At 31.6% G+C, this 19,917-nt stretch overlaps 3 protein-coding genes across 6 annotated transcripts in view; 1 reads left to right on the top strand and 2 right to left on the bottom strand.

Annotated features, from left to right (window-relative positions):
• Positions 1-13,611, bottom strand: part of LOC139085640 (uncharacterized) — a 60,440-nt gene extending 46,829 nt beyond the window's left edge. For 3 of the 4 annotated variants that reach the window (XM_070633736.1, XM_070633735.1, XM_070633733.1), the window contains exon 1: positions 12,979-13,611. The gene's annotated coding sequence lies outside the window, so the exon portion shown is untranslated. Of the gene's footprint in view, positions 1-2,742; positions 3,269-12,978 lie in introns of those variants that run through there. The other variant, XM_070633734.1, reaches the window with a different exon arrangement.
• A 579-nt stretch (positions 13,612-14,190) lies between these two features.
• On the bottom strand, positions 14,191-14,931 carry LOC139085643 (thioredoxin, mitochondrial-like). The gene is made up of 2 exons (XM_070633743.1): positions 14,589-14,931; positions 14,191-14,508 (listed from the first exon to the last, which is right to left on the bottom strand). The coding sequence occupies exons 1-2, from the start codon at positions 14,841-14,843 to the stop codon at positions 14,356-14,358; spliced, it is 408 nt and encodes a 135-aa protein (XP_070489844.1). The 5' UTR covers positions 14,844-14,931; the 3' UTR covers positions 14,191-14,355.
• Positions 14,932-15,203: 272 nt separating this feature from the next.
• Positions 15,204-19,758, top strand: LOC139101113 (E3 ubiquitin-protein ligase MARCHF6). The gene is made up of 6 exons (XM_070653990.1): positions 15,204-15,477; positions 15,640-15,734; positions 15,800-15,950; positions 16,035-16,231; positions 16,296-17,315; positions 17,463-19,758. The coding sequence occupies exons 1-6, from the start codon at positions 15,429-15,431 to the stop codon at positions 18,897-18,899; spliced, it is 2,949 nt and encodes a 982-aa protein (XP_070510091.1). The 5' UTR covers positions 15,204-15,428; the 3' UTR covers positions 18,900-19,758.
• The last annotated feature ends 159 nt before the right edge of the window (positions 19,759-19,917 follow it).

Raw genomic sequence — 19,917 nt, forward strand, 5'->3', positions numbered from 1 at the left:
AAAATGGATCAAAACTATCTGTCAAGGCAATTTCAAGTCTTATCGTCCATATGAGACTAATGGCTACCGATCAACAGAAAACAGACCGGTTGCTTTATATCTCTGAAGTATCCTTAACCTTAAGGTTTATATTTTGACTCCCAAGTAGTGCCCTAAAGGTATACTACGACTAGTAATCAACCAAGTAGTATTTCAAGTCCATAGTTTAGTAAAACTCATAGATTATTGAATAATCTACCACAAAGCAACTAACTGATAATGAAACTAGTTTAGAACCAACTGATTAACATCTCTGAATTAAAAAATACGATTCGATTAAGTCGAAAAGAAAACAAATAAAAAAAAATCTGTTAAAGCCGCTTGTGACGATTTTTAAAACCATTCGCATGTCATTTAACGACAACCACGACTCAAATTAAGGGCAAACCTCATACACATATCTATATTTCCTACTTAAAAGTTCTTCTTTTTTTTGCTGCTTTAAACAGGTTTAATTTTATTATTTTTTGGCGTTTATTTGCTTTTTTTTGTATTTAAATTGTAACATTTTCTTTCTCTTTTCCTCTGTCTGTCTATTCTTGCCTGTATATTATTTGATGAACAACAAACATACTTTTCTGTTAGCTTTAGCATGTTTTCTTATCTTTCTGTGTTACTTACATTTTAAGTAATTATTGTATTACATTTTGTGACTCAATAGACTTGACTATCATTTAAATGGACACATTTTAATGACTAGAAAATGGAATTAGTTTTGAATGTTTTTGATAATTTATGAAAGTTTTGTCTGGGCATTTCCTTTACGTCGACAAGACCTGAGAATTGAGGTTGTCTGCTTTTTGAATAATTTTTGCTATTTTTTATTGTGTCAATTATAATTTTTTGATGTAAGATTGTTATTCTGGTGGGATGATTTGTGGAGTAGAATTGCTAAGTGAGGTTTTGGGTAAAGAGATGGGAATTATGGATATTTTTGAATTGTTCTTGAAGTTTGAGCAATTAAAAGTGCATTTTAATTTGCTTTGACATAAGATTTTGATTTCAGAACTTCAGCCATCAGATGATGGATGTCTGGGCCTCGCTTTGTTTAATTTCCACAATTTTCGACTAAATCCGTTTAATGAAAGGAACATAGTAGATTCAAACCCCAACTCCCCTTTGAAATATAGCTAAGGAATATAGACCTTAAATCTTGACCAAAAATTTTAAACTTGGATAGCCTGCATTTAAGAGGCACAGGCCTGGAGTTTTTGGCTGTACCTTATAGTTCGTTTAAGTCTGCATATCTGCAGTTTTGGACAAACTCAAGATTTCATTAAGAAACTTCAACTAGACTACAAACTTATTCCAAGATAATAATACTATAATATCTATAGTAGGAAGCATTTACATGCCAAAAGTAGATCACAGTCTATTGACACTTACAATGACTCAACCTTTTAAATACCTTCCTTGCTTTTAACAGCTTTTTAATTTTAACTTTAAAGACATTAAACTCAGCTATTTACAGAAACTATGATGATAATTCAATCAAAATAGACATTCACATTGCAATAAACTGAGGACTGTGGATCATTCAGCATTCATTAAAGAAGATGCAAAATACGTAAATAAAATTATTTTTATGACGAAAATAGGCAGAGATGCATCTTATCGCTTAATTATAATATTATTTTCTCAAGTATAAAATCGTAAAAAATATGCAAAATCGTGTCCAATTTGTGTCAAATAATCCAATTATGATGTCATGCTTAATTTAGCAAAATTGTCTAATAAAGAGAACTAAAATAATGACTAATGCGGTTAATCGGTTCGTGAACTCATCCAAAAAGAGCAAATCTCTAATTTTTTGTTTTGTTCGGTTCCTCTTCTTTCATTTCAGACGCCTCAACGGAGACATTAATGAAAATAAACAATAAATTCACAATAATTTTCTTCTTTCAGCATCTTACACAAAAACACAACAAAAATGATAGCTTCCACTTTTTTTTCTGTGTGTGAACGATCGTCAATAACATTAGAAAGAAGCTAGCAAATTTGGATATGTTTTTCATTATTGGATATTGGGGTTTGTTCATAAATGATGTCTATTAGGATTGTGGGAATTTTTAAACAGGAATCTACTGTGTGTTGGGACCTCTACTGGAGTCTGAACTCCAAAAAAGCAGAAATCGAAGTCGACTCGAATTTTGCATTCAAAAGTAAAGCTCTGTATGCTGCGAACTCTGCAAAAAAGGAAGAGCCCAGACTGTGGGTCCACTGTTTTGTGGTCTGGGCTGCCCTAAACGGACTCACATTCCAGATTACAATTTTTTTGAAGATCGGATTCCAATGAGGTTGAATTTTGGGACTTTTGGTATCAAAACCCCCCAAAGTCCTTACAACTCTATCTTAAATTATCAAATACCGATTTTTTGAATGAACAAGGACTTATTAGTCTAGTCTTGGTAAGCCACGACCGAAACTACATACGACATGCAGTATAATAGAATTCCACAGCGCATAGGTCGCCCATTACTGGACTAAACTAGGGTACATCCCTAAAATATCGATATTCTTTGAGATATTAACATTTGATTGACACTAAACTCCACTAAAATCCTAAACATCACTTATGAACAACCCTCTATATTTTTAATATTTTTACCAGTTCCCGGCAAAATGATCAAAAGATCAGTGGTAAAAAATTAATTATATTTTTTTCAACCACAAGAAATCTTTATTTTTTTTGTCGTTAATTACCTTTTATGTGATGTCGAGAATAAAAGAAACTTTCCGTAGTCCGTTAAGTTAATTTTTTTACTTCTCCTGCTTTTTGGATGTGATTACTCTTATTGATGTGCGTAAAATAATTTTTTTACGGATGAATAATATTCCAAATATGGATATAGAGTGAAATTAATCAGTTGATTATTCACATAAGTGACAATGACGAATTCTTTAAAATGTCAGTAACTCGACATAAAAAATTTCACTTCGATGGCACAATTTTTACACCTCAAAAAAAAAATGTCTCTTGACTCACTTTATAAATGTGTGTAGCATAAACTATTAATATAATCAAATCATTTGTCTCAATCTAAGGCTGCACATACACAATTTATGCATATTTTTCAACTTGCTAGAAATTATCTTTTTTTTTTCACTTTTTTCACATTATTCAATTCCAATTATTGGATATACTGTTTTTTTGATAATCTCAAATATTATTACTTTTTCACTATCATATTCACGTCTGTTAACATTACAATGTCAAAAGGAATTTTAAATGAGATTATGAGTAGTCGAAAAATATTTAAAAATTTCACTTTTTTTTCTTTTCTTTTTAAACAATTTTTTTTTTGATTTTTTTGTGAATGAATTAATGTTTTTTCTATTTTTTTTTATAAATAAATTTGAATATTTTGTTTGTTAACACACAAAAAAAAAAAATATTTATATCGCTCGTCGAAGAAAATATATAGGAATGACGACGATGCGCAAACGGAAAGCTAAAATGTATGCAATGTGATCGTTGCCGCGTGTAAAACACTTCTGAAATTGAAATTTGTACAAAAGTATAGTTTTTTTTTTTTTCCTCAACGAAGTCGTGCACGTCTGTTGCCGCTCACTTTACTCATTTTATTCTCTGAGTATGTAGCATGTGAGAGACACACAAAAATAAGCATGTGAGGATCACTCTCTTACTCATTATTTCTCTTCGCTCGTTTGACATTCCGTTAGAGGATATTGAAAAATCGCCATCAAGTCTGAATAATAAGTCTTTAATGTCATTTTATCGAATCGTCAATTATTGTCGAGTTATTGACATTTTAGTCCGCATTTATGTAATGTTTAATTTATTTCGTGATTATTATTACAATTTCAATTTTCATACTGTGATTTAATATTGTGACAACGAACTGAAGAGATCATATTTCGCTTTGAGGCTTTTGCTCGTCTGTAATTTGCAACCTGTTTCATTGTCATACATTAAAAGGAGGAATAAAGTATACATAATTCATTTAAATGTATGCAATAAAATTATTATTGACCATAGAAAAGGGAGAGTCAATGTTTATGCAAGAATTCATATTTTTAGCACATTTACTGGAAATTTTTAAATGATATTGATGTGTCTGTTGTCATTTTGACCTTTCAATCATTTTATTACAACTGTTTTTTAATCGTATTATAAAAAAGTCGACATTTATGGTGGAATTAATTTGCATAAAATTAATTGATCGGAAGGTTCAAGACTTTTATGTAAAAATTCATTAAAATTCTTATTTAATTTGTGGATTATGTAAGATTTTTGGAATTCTTATGACATACTGAAAATGAAATTTAATTTTTAATTTAATTCCATTTTAATGACATCGATTAATCTTGACTTTTCGAATAAATGAGTTGATTTATAATTTATTCTGTCAATTTAAGAGTCAATTTCTTCAGTATTGATGAGATACGGTAAGGTATAGCCACATCATTGGATCGTGGTAGGGTTACATCTAATCAGAGCTGGCCTACAGTTAAAAATAATCACCAAAAGCCCACCGATTCACGGAATCCGCACTTGACTCCTTCCGCAAGTTGCCTGCTTACACCAATAGCTCTTTTCGCATGTTTTCGCTTTCTGTAGATGGCCCCTTCAAAGGCTTTAAATTTGAAAAAAACATTAAAATACTATAATCAGCAAATTCATTAATAATCATGTTTTTAATCCTTGAAAACTCCCAATTTTATTTCAAATTGAGGATTTCAATTATAAAAGGACTAATAAATTCTATCCTCAAACCAACAATCATCCCCACGAAAATTACATGCTCCATAAATCCTAATGCAATCCATCTAAAATCCCAAATCATAAATAGACATATTTTAATTAAAAAGATTAATCGAGCAACTCCAAAAGAACTCCAAAATTCGTTTCATCTCACACCTTACAGATCAATCAATCTCAAAAATTTTAAAATGCGCATCAAATCCTAAATTTAATATTTCATCCATAACTTCTATTTTTTTGTTATTACTTAAAAAACTCTTCGTATTATTATTTTAGCATCTATACCTGCTCACGTAAACAATAAATTGAAATAAAAAAAAAGAGGAGAGAGAGAAATGAAAATTTGTGATAACATCTGCCAGGTAAACAGTGTGTAATGATGAACAAGTAGAAATGATATACAGAAGGATTCGTGTGAAGGATCTTCAAATGTTTACTCATCAAGAAGTTGGTTTACAATTTTTTTTCGTTTCTTTTTTTAGACATCACAACACAAAAATTGTTACACAAGAAAACGGTTATAAAATATAACAACAAACTGATAGAACTTGAGCCTGAAATTCAACCGCCACAACATGAGATTTTTTTCATGTTTTTTGTTGTATTCTTGTGGACAGTGAAAGACGAAAGAACAAAAGAAGACATGAAAAATATATGTATGGATTCACCTGAATATGTCACATTACTATATTCGTAGTACAATCGTATGTTGACATACAATTCAATCAAATATTGACATAGTTGGCGTTTACATTTCGCAAAATAATCTATTATTGACTTATATGAACCTTATGGGTAATTTAGTGAGAATTCAGGTGGAATTTGATAGCTGGGAAGAAAAATTCCTTTCAGATTCTGATATTGACCTAATTGAGTGAGTAAAATCGATTTGAAACTAATCAGGATGTTAAACAAGTTGTATGGATTAATGGATTTGTAAACTGATACGGCTTATCACTACATCCTGTTGGCACCCAGGAAGTATTCGTAGAATCAACAGGCAACTTCTTGGAAAAAAAATTAAGGTTCGTCTTTGAGGAATAGAAATTTCCGGATATTTGTTTGGGAAGTATCGAGGGGTCATTCGTATATGACATCTTTTGTACAGTTTGGGATAATATTAGACAATCCGAATTGGTTAAGAGTTAAAAGAGCATTTGTAGATTGAATTGTCTTTGAATAAATCAAAAGATTTTTGCTATCAGTCACAAAGGTATTTAATCCAGCATCCCAGCCCATTTACATATGCTATCAGGCAAAGAGAACGGTTTGGGGCCGTTCACTTATTCCGTACCGGAAAAAATCGACATTTTGACAGACATTTCCTCCTTTTGCAACAAAAGCGTAACGTAATAATTGAATGGTCTCTTCTTGGTACCGTAGGAGCATTACTGCCCCATGAAAGCATGCCTCTTTTTGGTAGGGATACGTGTATGTTCGGGTAGATCCAAAGTCATCATCAAATGACCTTATACTCAATCTCGTCCAATTAAAATTCCTGTGTAAATCACAAAAAACTCATCAAAATTTGCTATATTTTCATAAAAATAGACAAAGAATCATCCGCAAGGGAATACAAAAATTTCGCGCTTATCATCTCAAAAGATTGAATAACAACAAACGATCGTCGGTTAAAGAGAGCCTCACTCCCATTCTCTCAGCAAAAAATGCTAATAAGATGATATTTATGAGATTAGTAACCAAAATCACACAAAAAGCGACAAGAGAATGAGAGACAAATGACAGGGTGATTCATGACTGTTTATCTATCTTATGTATTTACGCACACACCAGTGTTCATAAAGAAATCTTGAAAAGACCGGCAAAATAAGAAGGAACAAAAATAAAGAGAAAATATTGCCAGGAAGTTTACGTACAAAGTTCTTAAAATTATATTTTTAAAAATTGTATGAAAAAAAAAAAGTTCTAAAAATAAACGGAACATTTTCTCCTCATATGATGACTATTACACTCATATAGTATTGGATGCACATAAACGCTTGCTCTAATATCTTCCTTCGCAGCACAAACGACCAAATAAATAGTTTAGTTAATTAACATCACGTCAATCGTAACAAAAAAAGGGAAGAGAAAATTCTGTCTTTTATGCCACTCACGGCACATCCACCAATATCACTTTTTACTGTGAATTTTCTCTTCTGATGAGTTAACTGCTGCTGCTGATGAAATATATAGAAGAAATTATTGTGAGCGTGTGATCTTTTTTTAATGCAACCCACGTTTTTCATAAAAATTGTACATCGACGGTCGTCGAAAAATGAAAATCAAAAAGAAGACTTTTATGTATTTTTAATATATGCAGCATATGATCAGAGCAAGCAATTCTCATGTAAATTATGTTGTATCGCTATTACTATTACATTGTGAACGACTGCATTTCATCATTTTTCCTTCATATTTACATTTTCTTTTCCGTGATGTGCTCCAATATTTGTTTTGATTTGATGGCAGGCTGACTGACTTTGCCATGCCAGATATTCGAGCTTGTTAGCTACACATTAAGTTCGTTAAACTTTTCAACAACATTAGCTAATCTTGATTTTTCTTAAATGTTTTGAAAAATGACATGAATTTGGGATACGGATGAAATATTTATTCCTGTCATGCACTTTAGCGGCTATATTCTTAATAAATTATGTAAGAATCAGGCTGTCATTAAAGTTGTTGCTTAAAATGGGTAAATTTTTCATAATTTTAGTCTTTGGATATGAAATACGAGTATTATAAAGTCGATGTTTAATAAAATGCACAGCAATTAACTATTTTGACAGATGTTTCATTGGATTTTATAGTCACTTGTGCTCAGGGATCAAAGGAAGTGGTATTCGACTCGAATGTCTTATTTTAAACCCCATTGAATTCAAGTTTGAAAGAACCAGAGCTAAAAGTCGACTCAGATTTTATATGGAAATATTTGGACGACTCTATGTGAAATTGATGTCGATCTCTGGCTCTGACTTAGACTAAATTATGCTGCATTTGTGCTATAGTCAACTATAATGATAAGAGATATACAATTAGCAATGGATAGAGAAGAACGTTTAAATATGCTTTATTAATACGCTCAATAACAACCCCGATAGCCTAGTAGATAAGAATAATTGACAAACCGATCAACAGAATGTTGGTTCGAGTCTCATTCGGACTATGCTATCGAGCAGTGTACTTTATTTCCAACAACGTTAGTGCTAGTAAGATTCCAAACATTTGTTCATCTCTTTAGTGCCATTCACCCTTTAAAATGCGCTCTATTCACAAAACCCATCTCTACGCCAATCTCAAAAATCATTACCATTGTAACTCTATCTAGTTACACCTTTTTAAAATCCCAAAGTCAACTGACTTAAGTAACAAAGAAAAAGTATTTTTAAAAGTCATCTTTTAATCTTTCCTTCTTAATTTTTTCATATACATCATTATTATTTTATTTGCACTTAACCACCTATTGTCTTTACATAATTTTAATTCACATTGAATTGTGTTTTTGTTTTGTTTTTGTCTGAAATTACTTTTCAAGGTCCATCATTCAGCAGCGTAGATCAATATGTATGTAATGTTGAAGAATGTCAGCATATGTGACAATTTACGCAATTTCCCATTCATGTTACATGCTATGAATTACTTGAAGCGACACTAATTTAATTTGCAATATTGTAGAAACATTTGTCACCTCAGTAGACAACAATTATGCTTGACGTGCTTAAATTTAAATTAAAAGAAACATTTTTTCCGCATAAATAAATTTGAGATATTTTTATATGATTTAATTATGTGTCTCAATCAGGTGAAAGTGAACATATATTCACACTGATGATAAATGACCTTAATCCAGTTCAACTTGCAATTAATTTTTGACAATCTATATGTATATCTACCTTTGCCAACCAACAGTCATGATAAGCTCTGCCGAAAAAATCAAGAAAAATGTAACTTTCCATTATGTTTCAATCATTTATCACCGCTTAAATGCCGCCAAATTGTTTCACGTGATTAAGTGTCTTTTTTTATTGCAGAAAATAAACCACAATCTTTATATACATATTAAAATGATGGCAACGACAAGTGCTAAGTGCCTTTCAAAAGAAAATTTACAGACCTTTTATCGGAAACTGAATAGTTTCGTTAGCTGGATTTTTATGGATTGAGTGTAGGAAGGTAGAGTGAAATGTCTGTTTTAGATTGATTTTCTGATTTCTTACTTTGTCTAAGTCAGTGTTGTCCAAACTGTGTGCTGTGGCACACTAATGTGTGGCTGACGCCATGAACCCTATATTATTTGCAAATGGTTCGGATCCCTTTATAAACTGTAGGTCTAAAGGGCGTGGTACTACTGCGATTTAATATCGCAGTGCTTTCAGCTCATATGGCTGAGTCCTTCAAGCATTATACATATACTATGTGCAGTTTCGGTCGAGTCTTACTACCAAGGCGTGATATAGTGCATAAAGTTGAGATCAGAGTTGCGAAACAGGCAACTGTGACAGGCAAAAACCGTACAAGTTCTTGATTATTTGCACAGTTTTATAAGAAAAATCATACAAATTATCAAGATTTTGAACGGTTTTTGCCTGTCACAGGTGCCTGTTTTGTAACTCTGGTTGGAACTAGACTGGTCTAGTAAGTAAGTAACTCTAAGTAGTAACTTGACATTATGACAACTAGCTTTAATAATTTTCGAAGTATCGAAACATTAGAAGAGCCAGGAGTTTAAACTCAATATCAAATTTCCCGATCAACACCTTGCCAACTAAACCATTGCCAACAAACTAACAGAAACATTAGCTTCTTAGAGTTGAAACAGAATATAAGAAAGACGAACCTTGAAAAACCTACATGCAATACACCAAAAAGTCAACAAGAAAATTGAAAATATTTTGCTAATGATGAAACACATGAACTAAGAAACTCAATATTGATGCGTAAAGAATATGACATCAAAAACATATGTGTCTTGCTAAACGGTAACCTTATCCTCCTCAGTGCGCCAGAAAATATTCATCAATTACACAATTTTCTATCTTTATAAAAGAAAAAAAAGCGTCACAATAAGCAACCTGATGGATGATACTTCCTCACGGATGTATCATTGTTTACTTAAAATATTTTTTAGCAACATGTGTATAATAAAAGATCGAACACCCTGTTTCATTGTCACATACATGACAATTTGCATGTTTACGAATTGAATTAAGAACTACTTGTGAATTTTAATAATCAAATTTGCACGTTCTATTCTGTAAACAAGTCTTTAATGACTTCTTGGTATGCATGGTATTTACTTTTTTAGAGCACTCAATTGGCTTCTTGTCTTGAAATTCTTTTTATACTTCTTTCGACTTCAACAACATCATCAATGAAGTTATCTCAAATTACAATATTTGCAATCGAAGTTTTTCATTTATTTTTTAATGGAATATTTTCGTACATAATTGCCATACATCTGGCGCTTTTCAAAATTAGTTTTTCCTTTTGCTCTTTAAGATTCCATCTCTATCTCTCTCTTTCCCTGTATTTTTTCCTTCTCGGATGTTATGGTTTATGTGAATAATGTGTATTAAGACTGTCGATTGACGTTCTCACAAAGCGAAATCTAAATTTAAGTTGTTTTGAGAATATTAGAACGCATTTATCACAAGTTTGGTCAATGCATTACAATTTTGAGTATATTTATTGACCTAATGTATGCCTATTTATGATCTTGACACTTGTGGAACTTCCTATCACTGAATTATATCGAATTTACATTCACAATGAATCTTTGGAGTTCAAAAACAAACTAAAATTTGAAATGAAAAAGGGGTTTTCAACTATATACAATAAATATTATTCAAATCTCAAATGAACGTTACAACAATGAGGTTCAGAATTTCTGAATTTGACTATCAAAATTGTGCTCATTCGTCGCTCAATGAATCTTGCATTAAGCAGTTCGACTTAAAAGTAAAGTAAATCTCATTTAAAAAGGATCATGTCAATGCTGAATCTTAAACTTACATTAATGAATAATTAAATAAATCAATTCTTTCCCAAGCCTCTTAAGCTTAATTTATCTTAATTTCGAAAGTAAGTCATTACTTAAGGACTTTCCTCAATCACTAGACAGTCTGATGCCGAAAAAATCTCACCACAATCACAAAATGCGATAAACAAAACAAGAAAAAAAGAAGTAAAATTACGTTAATGGATCTGGATTCATTACTGTACACAATCTTTTCCTTTTTTTCTTCGCTCGATATTTTTGTCGAAAATGAAAATAAAATTTTATTTTCTCCGCTTTCCGTGCTTTTCATGGCCACATTTGATGCCGATTTTAATATTATATTATGATCTATTTCATTAATGAACAAGATTTAGTATAAGCAGGAAGAGTTAGTAAAGTTCATTGATTTTTCGACTCATAAATTCTTTTTCTGTGCCTGCCTCAAACATGCGGAAAATGAGGGAAATTTTCATCGCATGCTACACAAAAATATTCTTTATTTGTTTGCATGGACGTTCAAGAACAAATTCCAAAGCAACAAAGTCAATTGAGTTGGATATGAAGAACTATGAAAAATATAGAATTTTCGAGGTCACGACATTCGCGACGTCGATGACAGTCACAGAAAAACACACACTTTAATGACGTTTGTAAATAGATCAAATTTGTTCGGATTTTCTTTTTTTGAGACTTGTCATTTGGGGAAAATTTTTTTTGTTGATCCTCATGAATCACTTTGATGCTGCCGAAAAAAAGTATAAATTTTTTACGCTTGATTCTTCGTAGACTCGAAGCATCACCCACAGATACCCACACGAATAAACGAAATAAATTTTTTTCACCGATTTAGATTTTTTCTCAAAAGAAAAATAAGCAAGAAAGTCAGAAAGTTACAAGCAATTTATTTTTAATCACTCTCGCGAAAATCAAGAAGGAAAAAAGAGTTTGTTTTGCGAAGGAAATTAATTAAAGAAAATGTGCAAGAAAAAATTTTAAATTTCTGAGAAATTGCGATTTGATCAATTCAAAGATGAGCATTGTAATTACTATGAATCAAGATAGACGTGAATGACATTATTATTTAATGTGCTATAATGCTGTTTGCAAATTGCAATGCAGTAGGCCTTGAAAAAATGTATTTCTGTGAAAAATCATTTATGTGACGATTTAAGTTAGGAATTGTTTTGAAATGATGTCTTATTGTCATAGAATATCCTTTTTTTAAAGCAATCTGAAGTTGCAAGTTGCAAACCTAGCACTCTTTGGAGAATTGGACAATCTTTTATATCAATTGATGTGTCATTCGGAAAAAATATTAAACAAATGAAAATTGAATTAAAAAGAAAACAAAAATATAATTGAAATCGTGACAACATCGAAGATGAGGTAGTCTGGAACTTTATGGGAAATAGGGGTTGATTTTGTTAATAAAATCTGAAATCACTAAATTTTCAGTGCTGGAATGAGGATTTTCCAGTTTAAGAAATCGGCTTATTATTATTCGGAATATTATTATATGCAGTCGAATCAAATTTTCTATAGAAAATCCGAGAAGACTTCGAGCTAAATATTCTCTGGTAAACTTAAAAAGGAGGAATCAAATTGAAACTCAACAATTTACGTCCTTCAGAGTTTTAAAAGCATTCTCCAAGGAAAACAGATTTTCATTTGAGTAATTGTAGGTCGAATTCTTAAGAAGATTAATGTTTCGTGAAAAATGTCGTCCTTAAAATTAGACACACACCTAGACGAATGTAAGCCTATCCACTTGGATTTATTGACATTCTTTTCTTATTTTTTTTAGAGATTTTTCAATTCATCGCGATCATAAATATCAATACCTGACACACAACATTTCCACGTGCATAAAGATGAATTGCGGAAAATATAAATGCTTATGCAGCTATTAATCACTAAAATAGCTGTGGATCGCAATGAACAATTGATTATAATCGATCAACATTGAAATTTGATTCAAAGTGAACTTTGTTAAATGTTTATTAATCAAAATTTGAAAGATTTTTTCATAAACAAAACTGCGAAAGTAAAGCCAATATGTGGGATGCCCCAAGGTTTTAACTTTCCATGCAAACTGTCGAATTTTCACATCGATAGCGAAAGTTATTAATGACTTTAAATTTATTTTAGATTTCGCGGTATTCAACCTGCCCAATACGTTTAATGAGATTATAAATATTTGTGTGAAACTTACGTGTGGTTCTTAATCCTTTTAAAGCTTGCGGCTTCTGGTAATCGCCTTTTGTGCAGCGTGTATGTAAATGTGAACTTATGCAATGCAAAAATAAAAATCGATTTTCACTCGAATTCAATGCTTACTGACAGGTTTATTTACTTTTTTTTATTATTGCATATAAAAACACTTTTATATGAAGAAATAAACTTATTACTTTAGGTATCGTGACTTAAACTACAGACATCCATCATAATCACAAAAAATATTAAACTCTGTCCACTATTCGTGCACGAAATTGGCATTCATAGGTCCATTTAATAACTTGTAAAACGATTCGTTAAGATTACGGGAATTAAAATTACGCATTTGTCATCGACAGAAGTCATGTCTATAATTCATTCTGTGTATGATCGTCACATGTATCCTCAAGGCAATTGTCTATCTGTGAGAGCCTCCAAAATAATTTTCTTTTTAAAATCCACAAGTGAACTTTAATCAACTTTAATTTTATTCGTTTTTAATCTTCAAAGTCGTTTAAACACACAAAATATTCAATTGACCGAAAAGTCTTCAGGTTCTCATTTAGCGAAACTCGAAAAAACAGAAACCAAAATAAAAAAAAATTGTCGTTTTCGTGACCGATTCACTTAATGTTCATATGAGCACTAAAAAACACAGCAGAACTGAGTAAATTTTTTTTGAGAAAATGTTTCGTGAGACGACACAGACCGAAAATATTGAAAAAATAAATAAAAAGTAATAATAGTTTTGTGAGTGAGCATGAAACTGAAATGAACTTGCCGTCTTTTTTTGTCCGTTCACTAATTGGAGTAATTCATTCCTTATCATCAATATTTATTCGAAAAATTGACATGTTTATTTACGCTCACGACTAGACTGATGATTATTGCAATCTCAATTATATTTTGCGGAACAGCTCTCGTGAGTGAGCTTTGAAAGCTCAATTAAGCAGATTTAAATGTCTCGAGCTTTTTTAAGTGTAGTCGGGCCATATCAGACTGTCTTGGGAATCGCCAAAATTTAATTGCAGTCGCTGTTTTTGCATCGCATTCCGGTACTGTAATGTCTTCGTCGATCGATAACGTCTGGGGTTTTCTTCTTGTCACATGGTCTTCATGGCAACTTTATTCTGTACACACAGAGCATTTTTGACAATTTACACAACAGTCTTAACGTAGAGCTGCAAGAATATGATAAAAACTCAACATATTAGCACGGAGCGAATACACAAAAGCTCTAGTTTTTAACATGCTGTAGCTTTTATTTCTTTAAAAGAAAAAATTTTCCCTAATTTATTTACAAATCAACGACAAAACTTTTTTTAAAATCTTCCTATTAGATCAACTTGTGTTGTGTATTTAATTAAATTTCTTTTTATATATTACTAGCAACCCATTTCCTTAAAACATCTATGTCTTGTAATCCTACAATTTGATTCGTTATCTTTCCATCTTTCATAATCGCTAACACTGGAACAGCCTGTACGCCATATTCGAGTGATAAGTCTGTCAATTCATCAATATCGACCTATAAAAAAAATTAAACAAAGAGAATGACTGGATGTTTCAAGTTCAAAAGCTTGCAAAAAAAAGCCCTTCCTTATTTACCTTTGCTAATGAAACTTTTCCTTTGTGCTCATTAATGACTGTTTCGATCCTTGGACCTAACATCTTACACGGATTACACCACGTTGCCATGAAATCAACTACAACTACATTCTTTGACTTTATAACTCGCTTTTCAAAATCTTGCTCGTCTTGAACTTTGAAAATATCTAATAATCTAGATGTTGTTGAAATATTCCTTCTAGCTGATCCAATGATGGATTGAGTGATGTTCAATTTGGTGATATTGCGAAGCATTTTGTATGATAATTACCTCGGATTTTGATGATTTTAACTAATCTTAATATATGGGTATTTTGATGAAATAGTTTTGCTATGTTGCCAATTTTCACACTTGTCGGTATAATTTTTTTGAATTTTTCATCTAACGGATATTTTACTACTTTATTTAAGAATTACAGGATCAAGTATACATATGAGATTTAGTTTGAGATACTAATCATTTATGTCTACTTAACAGTTGATAAAACACTGTATTTTGTGTTAAAATTAGCATAAAAACAAAGCAATCTGCGTTCCGATTTCTCCCGGGAATTTTCAAATATTTCTCCCGGTAATTGTTATTAACGGTTTTTCGAGGGGCAGACAAAAATTTTTGCTAAACATTCACAGAAAATAAAAAAATTATTTAAAAATTAATTAATCCTCTATAATCCAGATAAATAACTTCTTTGTTAAACATTTTATTATTCTTTGTGACTTATAGTACAGTAATAATCGTAAAAGTATGATGTAAAGTGTAAATTATTGATGAAAAATCGATTAACAAAATCGGATTAAAAATTTAGATCTATTAAAGTTGATATTTACAAAATAAACACAATGGAAAGCAGTCCAGAATGTAGGATATGTCGGACCGAAGCGACAGCAGGTAAATAACATTATTAATTGGATGAATTCTTAATAAGATCTATAAATTCGACGTAATTTTACATAACTTCCAAAAAACCTTGAGAGATCCAGAAATATGTCGCATAGACACTTATTTTTATGCCTTCCTTACACATCTCCTTTTATTTTTCTCAACCTTTAGACCGTCCACTATTTTTTCCATGCATATGTACTGGAAGTATCAAATATATTCATCAAGAATGTCTACTTCAATGGATGAGATACAGTCGAAAAGAGGTAAATATAGTCACGATGCACTGATATTCGTGTCATGTCCTACTAAACATTTACTTTTATTCTAGATATGCGAACTTTGCGGACATCGTTTTAGTTTCACACCAATTTATTCACCTGATATGCCAAAAGTCTTACCATTGCGGGTCGTTGCCGGCGGCTTGTTAAGTTCTGTCGCGACGGCTGTTAAATATTGGTTACACTATAGCTTAGTAGCAGGTAACAAAAAAAATCATCCATACGAGAAATAATGTCTCGCTGTATAATTGCATACTAATAATTGCTTCCATGTTATATTTTTAGTCGCTTGGCTGGGTATTGTTCCATTAACTGCTTATCGCACATATCGGTTCTTCTTTTCTGGATCTCTAGACATGTTAGTATCACTTCCTTTTGATATGTTCTCAACTGAAAATCTAGCAGCAGATGTTTTTCGTGGATGTTTTGTTGTGACTTGTACATTATTTGCTTTCATTGGACTGGTATGGCTTAGAGAACAGGTAAGGCTACTTAATTCCAAGCATATTGTTCAAATTATCTCAATGAAATCAATTAATTTTACAGATTCTTCATGGTGGCGGACCAGATTGGCTTGAACGAGATGAAGGAAATATAGTAAATGACGAAATTCCACGTCCAGCACCACCGCCGCAAGCAGACAACCTTCAAGAGCCACTTGACGATGAAAATGGCAATAATAATGATGAGATATTTAATAACAACAATAATAATAATGTACTGGATGCAAATATTCATGGATTTCAAGCTAATAATGAGAATGAGCCTTTTATTGGACCTCAATTGCCACCCCAGCCACAACAACAACCAGCTCCTGATCCACCTAATCCACAAATTTATGAAATACCACAACATAATCCAATCAATAATGCCGAACCGCCACTTCCTGACAATGATGAGGATCATAATGAGCCTGTCGATAATATTAATAACAATGACGATGCGAATGAAGGAATTTGGAATCCAATGGAATTCAATAATGCTGAATTAGAATTGACATGGGAACGATTACTTGGACTTGATGGTTCAATGGTTTTCCTTGAGCATGTCTTTTGGGTCGTTAGTCTTGATACACTCTTTATATTTATTTTTGCATTTCTACCAAATACGATTGGAAATTTTGCAATATCATTTTTGGGAATTAAACAGCTACACTTTCACGGTTTAGTGACTACATTATGTGGATATTGTCTTGTGGGAGTTGCTCTAGTTAATCTACATGCTATCGCAAAAATACTAAAATTACGCCGACCGAGGAGGATTCTTGGATTATGTTATATTGTGGTGAAAGTATCACTGTTATCAGTTGTGGAAATTGGTGTTTTGCCTTTAATTTGTGGATGGTGGCTTGATATATGCAGTTTACCAATGTTTGATGCCACACTTAAGGATCGTAAGGCAAGCTTTAAAGGTGCACCAGGAACGTCCATATTCATTCATTGGATGTTTGGAATGGTCTATGTATATTACTTTGCATCATTTATTGTGCTACTTAGAGAAGTCTTGCGTCCTGGTGTCTTATGGTTCTTACGGAATTTAAATGATCCTGATTTTTCACCAATTCAGGTAAAATTCCGTTAAATTTTGATTTGAAAATTAACGGTTAAAAGATTTTTGAAGCTTTCAAATTCTAAAAGTTCGTTATTTTTGAAATCATTTATTAATAAATTTAATTCACGTGCATTTACTGACGAAAGAATTTTTCATTCACAGGAAATGATTCATTTATCGATTCTTCGACATATTCGACGTTTAATCGCATCAGCAATAATTTTTGGTTCAGCTGTTTTGCTGATGTTATGGCTTCCAATAAAAATATTGAAAGTTGTATATCCAACGTTCCTCCCATACACATTGTCCGGTGATTCCGAAGTAAATGAATTAAGTCTTCAACTACTTTTGTTACAAATCATTCTTCCTGGATTTTTTGAACAATCACAAACGAGAATATGGCTGAAAGGATTAATACGAATTTGGTGTAATATTGTCTCATGGATATTGGGAATTAAAAGCTATTTACTTGGAAGTGAGCCACGACCTGTAGAGCCAGAAGAAAGACCAGCAGCAGATCAGGGATTAGGCGGTGGTGGTTTAGGTGCTGCGCATCAAGCATTACTACAAAGAGACGTTCCAGTTGGCTTTCAACCATATGACAGACCATCATTATTTCCTATTCGCTTAATTGGATTATTAATATTTATGTGTATAAGTTTAGTAATTGGATCACTTTTGACATTAACAATTCCTGTATGGATTGGACGACATGCAATGGCACTTTGGTCAATGAGTACGGGAATAGCAGCGGGGAAAGTTGTTAATATAGAAACAGGAAATGCTGGAATTGTTGGAGATTCTGGTGAAATTACACCAATAACAGTTTCAACATCAAAACCCCATGAATTATATACAGCTGCTATTGGAATCTACATGTGTTGGCTTTTATCAAAAGGAATCGCATTAGCCTTTAATTTATTTCCACAAGGACGAGCAGCTATTATCGATAAATTTAAGCATTGGTGTTCTGTCGCATTTTCTTATGGACTTGCAGCAACAATATTCGTATTGATGCTTGGAGTCGTTCCGCTCATGTTTGGACTTTTATTGGAACTTGTTGTTGTTGTACCATTAAGAGTTCCATTAAATCAAACACCTGTCTTGTTCTTATGGCAAGATTGGGCACTTGGCGTGCTTTATACGAAAATAGCATGCGCTCTAATATTCATGGGTCCAGATTTTCGACTTAAACGAGCAATAGAACAAGCTTATCGTGATGGATTAAGAGAAATGGATTTGAAATTTATTATACGAGAACTAGCTGTTCCTATAATATCAACATTCGGTCTTGCACTTTCAATTCCATATGTCATTGCTCATTCAATAATGCCAATATTCTTCACAAATCAAATGACACGTGTCTTAATTGCCCGACGAATCTATCCATTTTTCCTTATAGTCATTATCGTCTGTGCTATTATAGTTTTTCAAATTAAACAATTCAAGAAACTTTATATAGCTATTAAAAATGATAAATATTTGGTTGGTAAGCGACTAGTAAATTATGATCATCAAAGACAGAAATTATTAAATCAACAACAGCAACAGCAGCAGCAACAACAACAACAACAACAGGAAGCGAGAGCAGAACTGTGAAAATTACGATAAATTTAACTTTGAAAACTTTTTTCTATTGATATTCATTTTTTCTTCTAATTTACCTCTACAATGCAATGTAAATCGAGAATCAGTTTCTATTGAAATTTCATTCTCATGTTCAATGCTTGTCAACGAAAAAAATGCAAAGAAAGGATTAAAAAGGAAATTAGTAATGTTTGATAAGTGGACCCAAATAATCATTTTTATGTGTATTTAACGATTTTTTTGCAAAAGAAGTTTAAATGTAAAAAATTTATCAAAAAGTGAGAGAAGAACTTATTAGAAATGAAATTGAGGATTAAAATTGACTTGTGGAAGATTGAAAAGCATTAAAAAATTGGCTGAGAAAAGCTTTTAATTTTCCTGTTAATCTGAATTTAAAATCATAGAAAACAATACAAATTCAATGTGTAAATTAAGGAATTGTATGGTTTTCGGCAATCATAATTTAAATAAATCTTACAAATGTTATTTCTAAGTAAATGTTTCAAAAATATTCAAAACAATACAAATGTAATTCAAAATTCATCAAAACAATACAAATGCTATGCAAAAGACATGAAAACCATACAAATTCTTTAAAAATTGAATAAAAATTCAAAATTTTTCTCCAACGGTTATTCTCTTAATTTTAATCCTCAATTATTATAATAAATAAATTTAAATTATTACCTAAAATAATGATTAAATTATTATCACTTTTAAAAAACAATTTATAAATAAAGTGGTAGATTTTTGAGATCATTCACCCAAAATTTCATGCTTAGAAAAATCTTTTCCTCTTGAAATTTATTATGAAAATTTTGTGAATATTTGAAACAAAGTGAAAATAAATGTTGAATTTTATCAAATGAAATGCGTTATTTAGTTTTTGTGTGTTTTGTAAATTGACAAGGCTTGCGATATCAATTATTTGTAAATTTTTTGTCTCACATGTGATTAAATATTGACGTACTCAGTCTGCCGACTAAGCACAATTAAGTCAAACACGCTCTTGAATTTTTTTAAGCTATGC

Source organism: Chironomus tepperi, unplaced genomic scaffold (assembly GCF_022539635.2).
Source record: "Chironomus tepperi strain 1889 unplaced genomic scaffold, CSIRO-AGI_Ctep_v1 contig_74, whole genome shotgun sequence".
In the NCBI taxonomy this organism is placed as follows: domain Eukaryota; kingdom Metazoa; phylum Arthropoda; class Insecta; order Diptera; family Chironomidae; genus Chironomus; species Chironomus tepperi.

Bases quoted from the DNA above. Each gene is read 5' to 3' on its own strand.
- LOC139085643 (XM_070633743.1), bottom strand. From the start codon at position 14,843: ATGCTTCGCAATATCACCAAATTGAACATCACTCAATCCATCATTGGA. The intron at 14,509-14,588 runs GTAAATAAGGAA...TTTTTTTTATAG, and splicing joins GAAAAGTTTCATTAGCAAAG to GTCGATATTGATGAATTGAC.
- LOC139101113 (XM_070653990.1), top strand. From the start codon at position 15,429: ATGGAAAGCAGTCCAGAATGTAGGATATGTCGGACCGAAGCGACAGCA. The intron at 15,735-15,799 runs GTAAATATAGTC...CTTTTATTCTAG, and splicing joins TGAGATACAGTCGAAAAGAG to ATATGCGAACTTTGCGGACA. The intron at 17,316-17,462 runs GTAAAATTCCGT...TTTCATTCACAG, and splicing joins CTGATTTTTCACCAATTCAG to GAAATGATTCATTTATCGAT.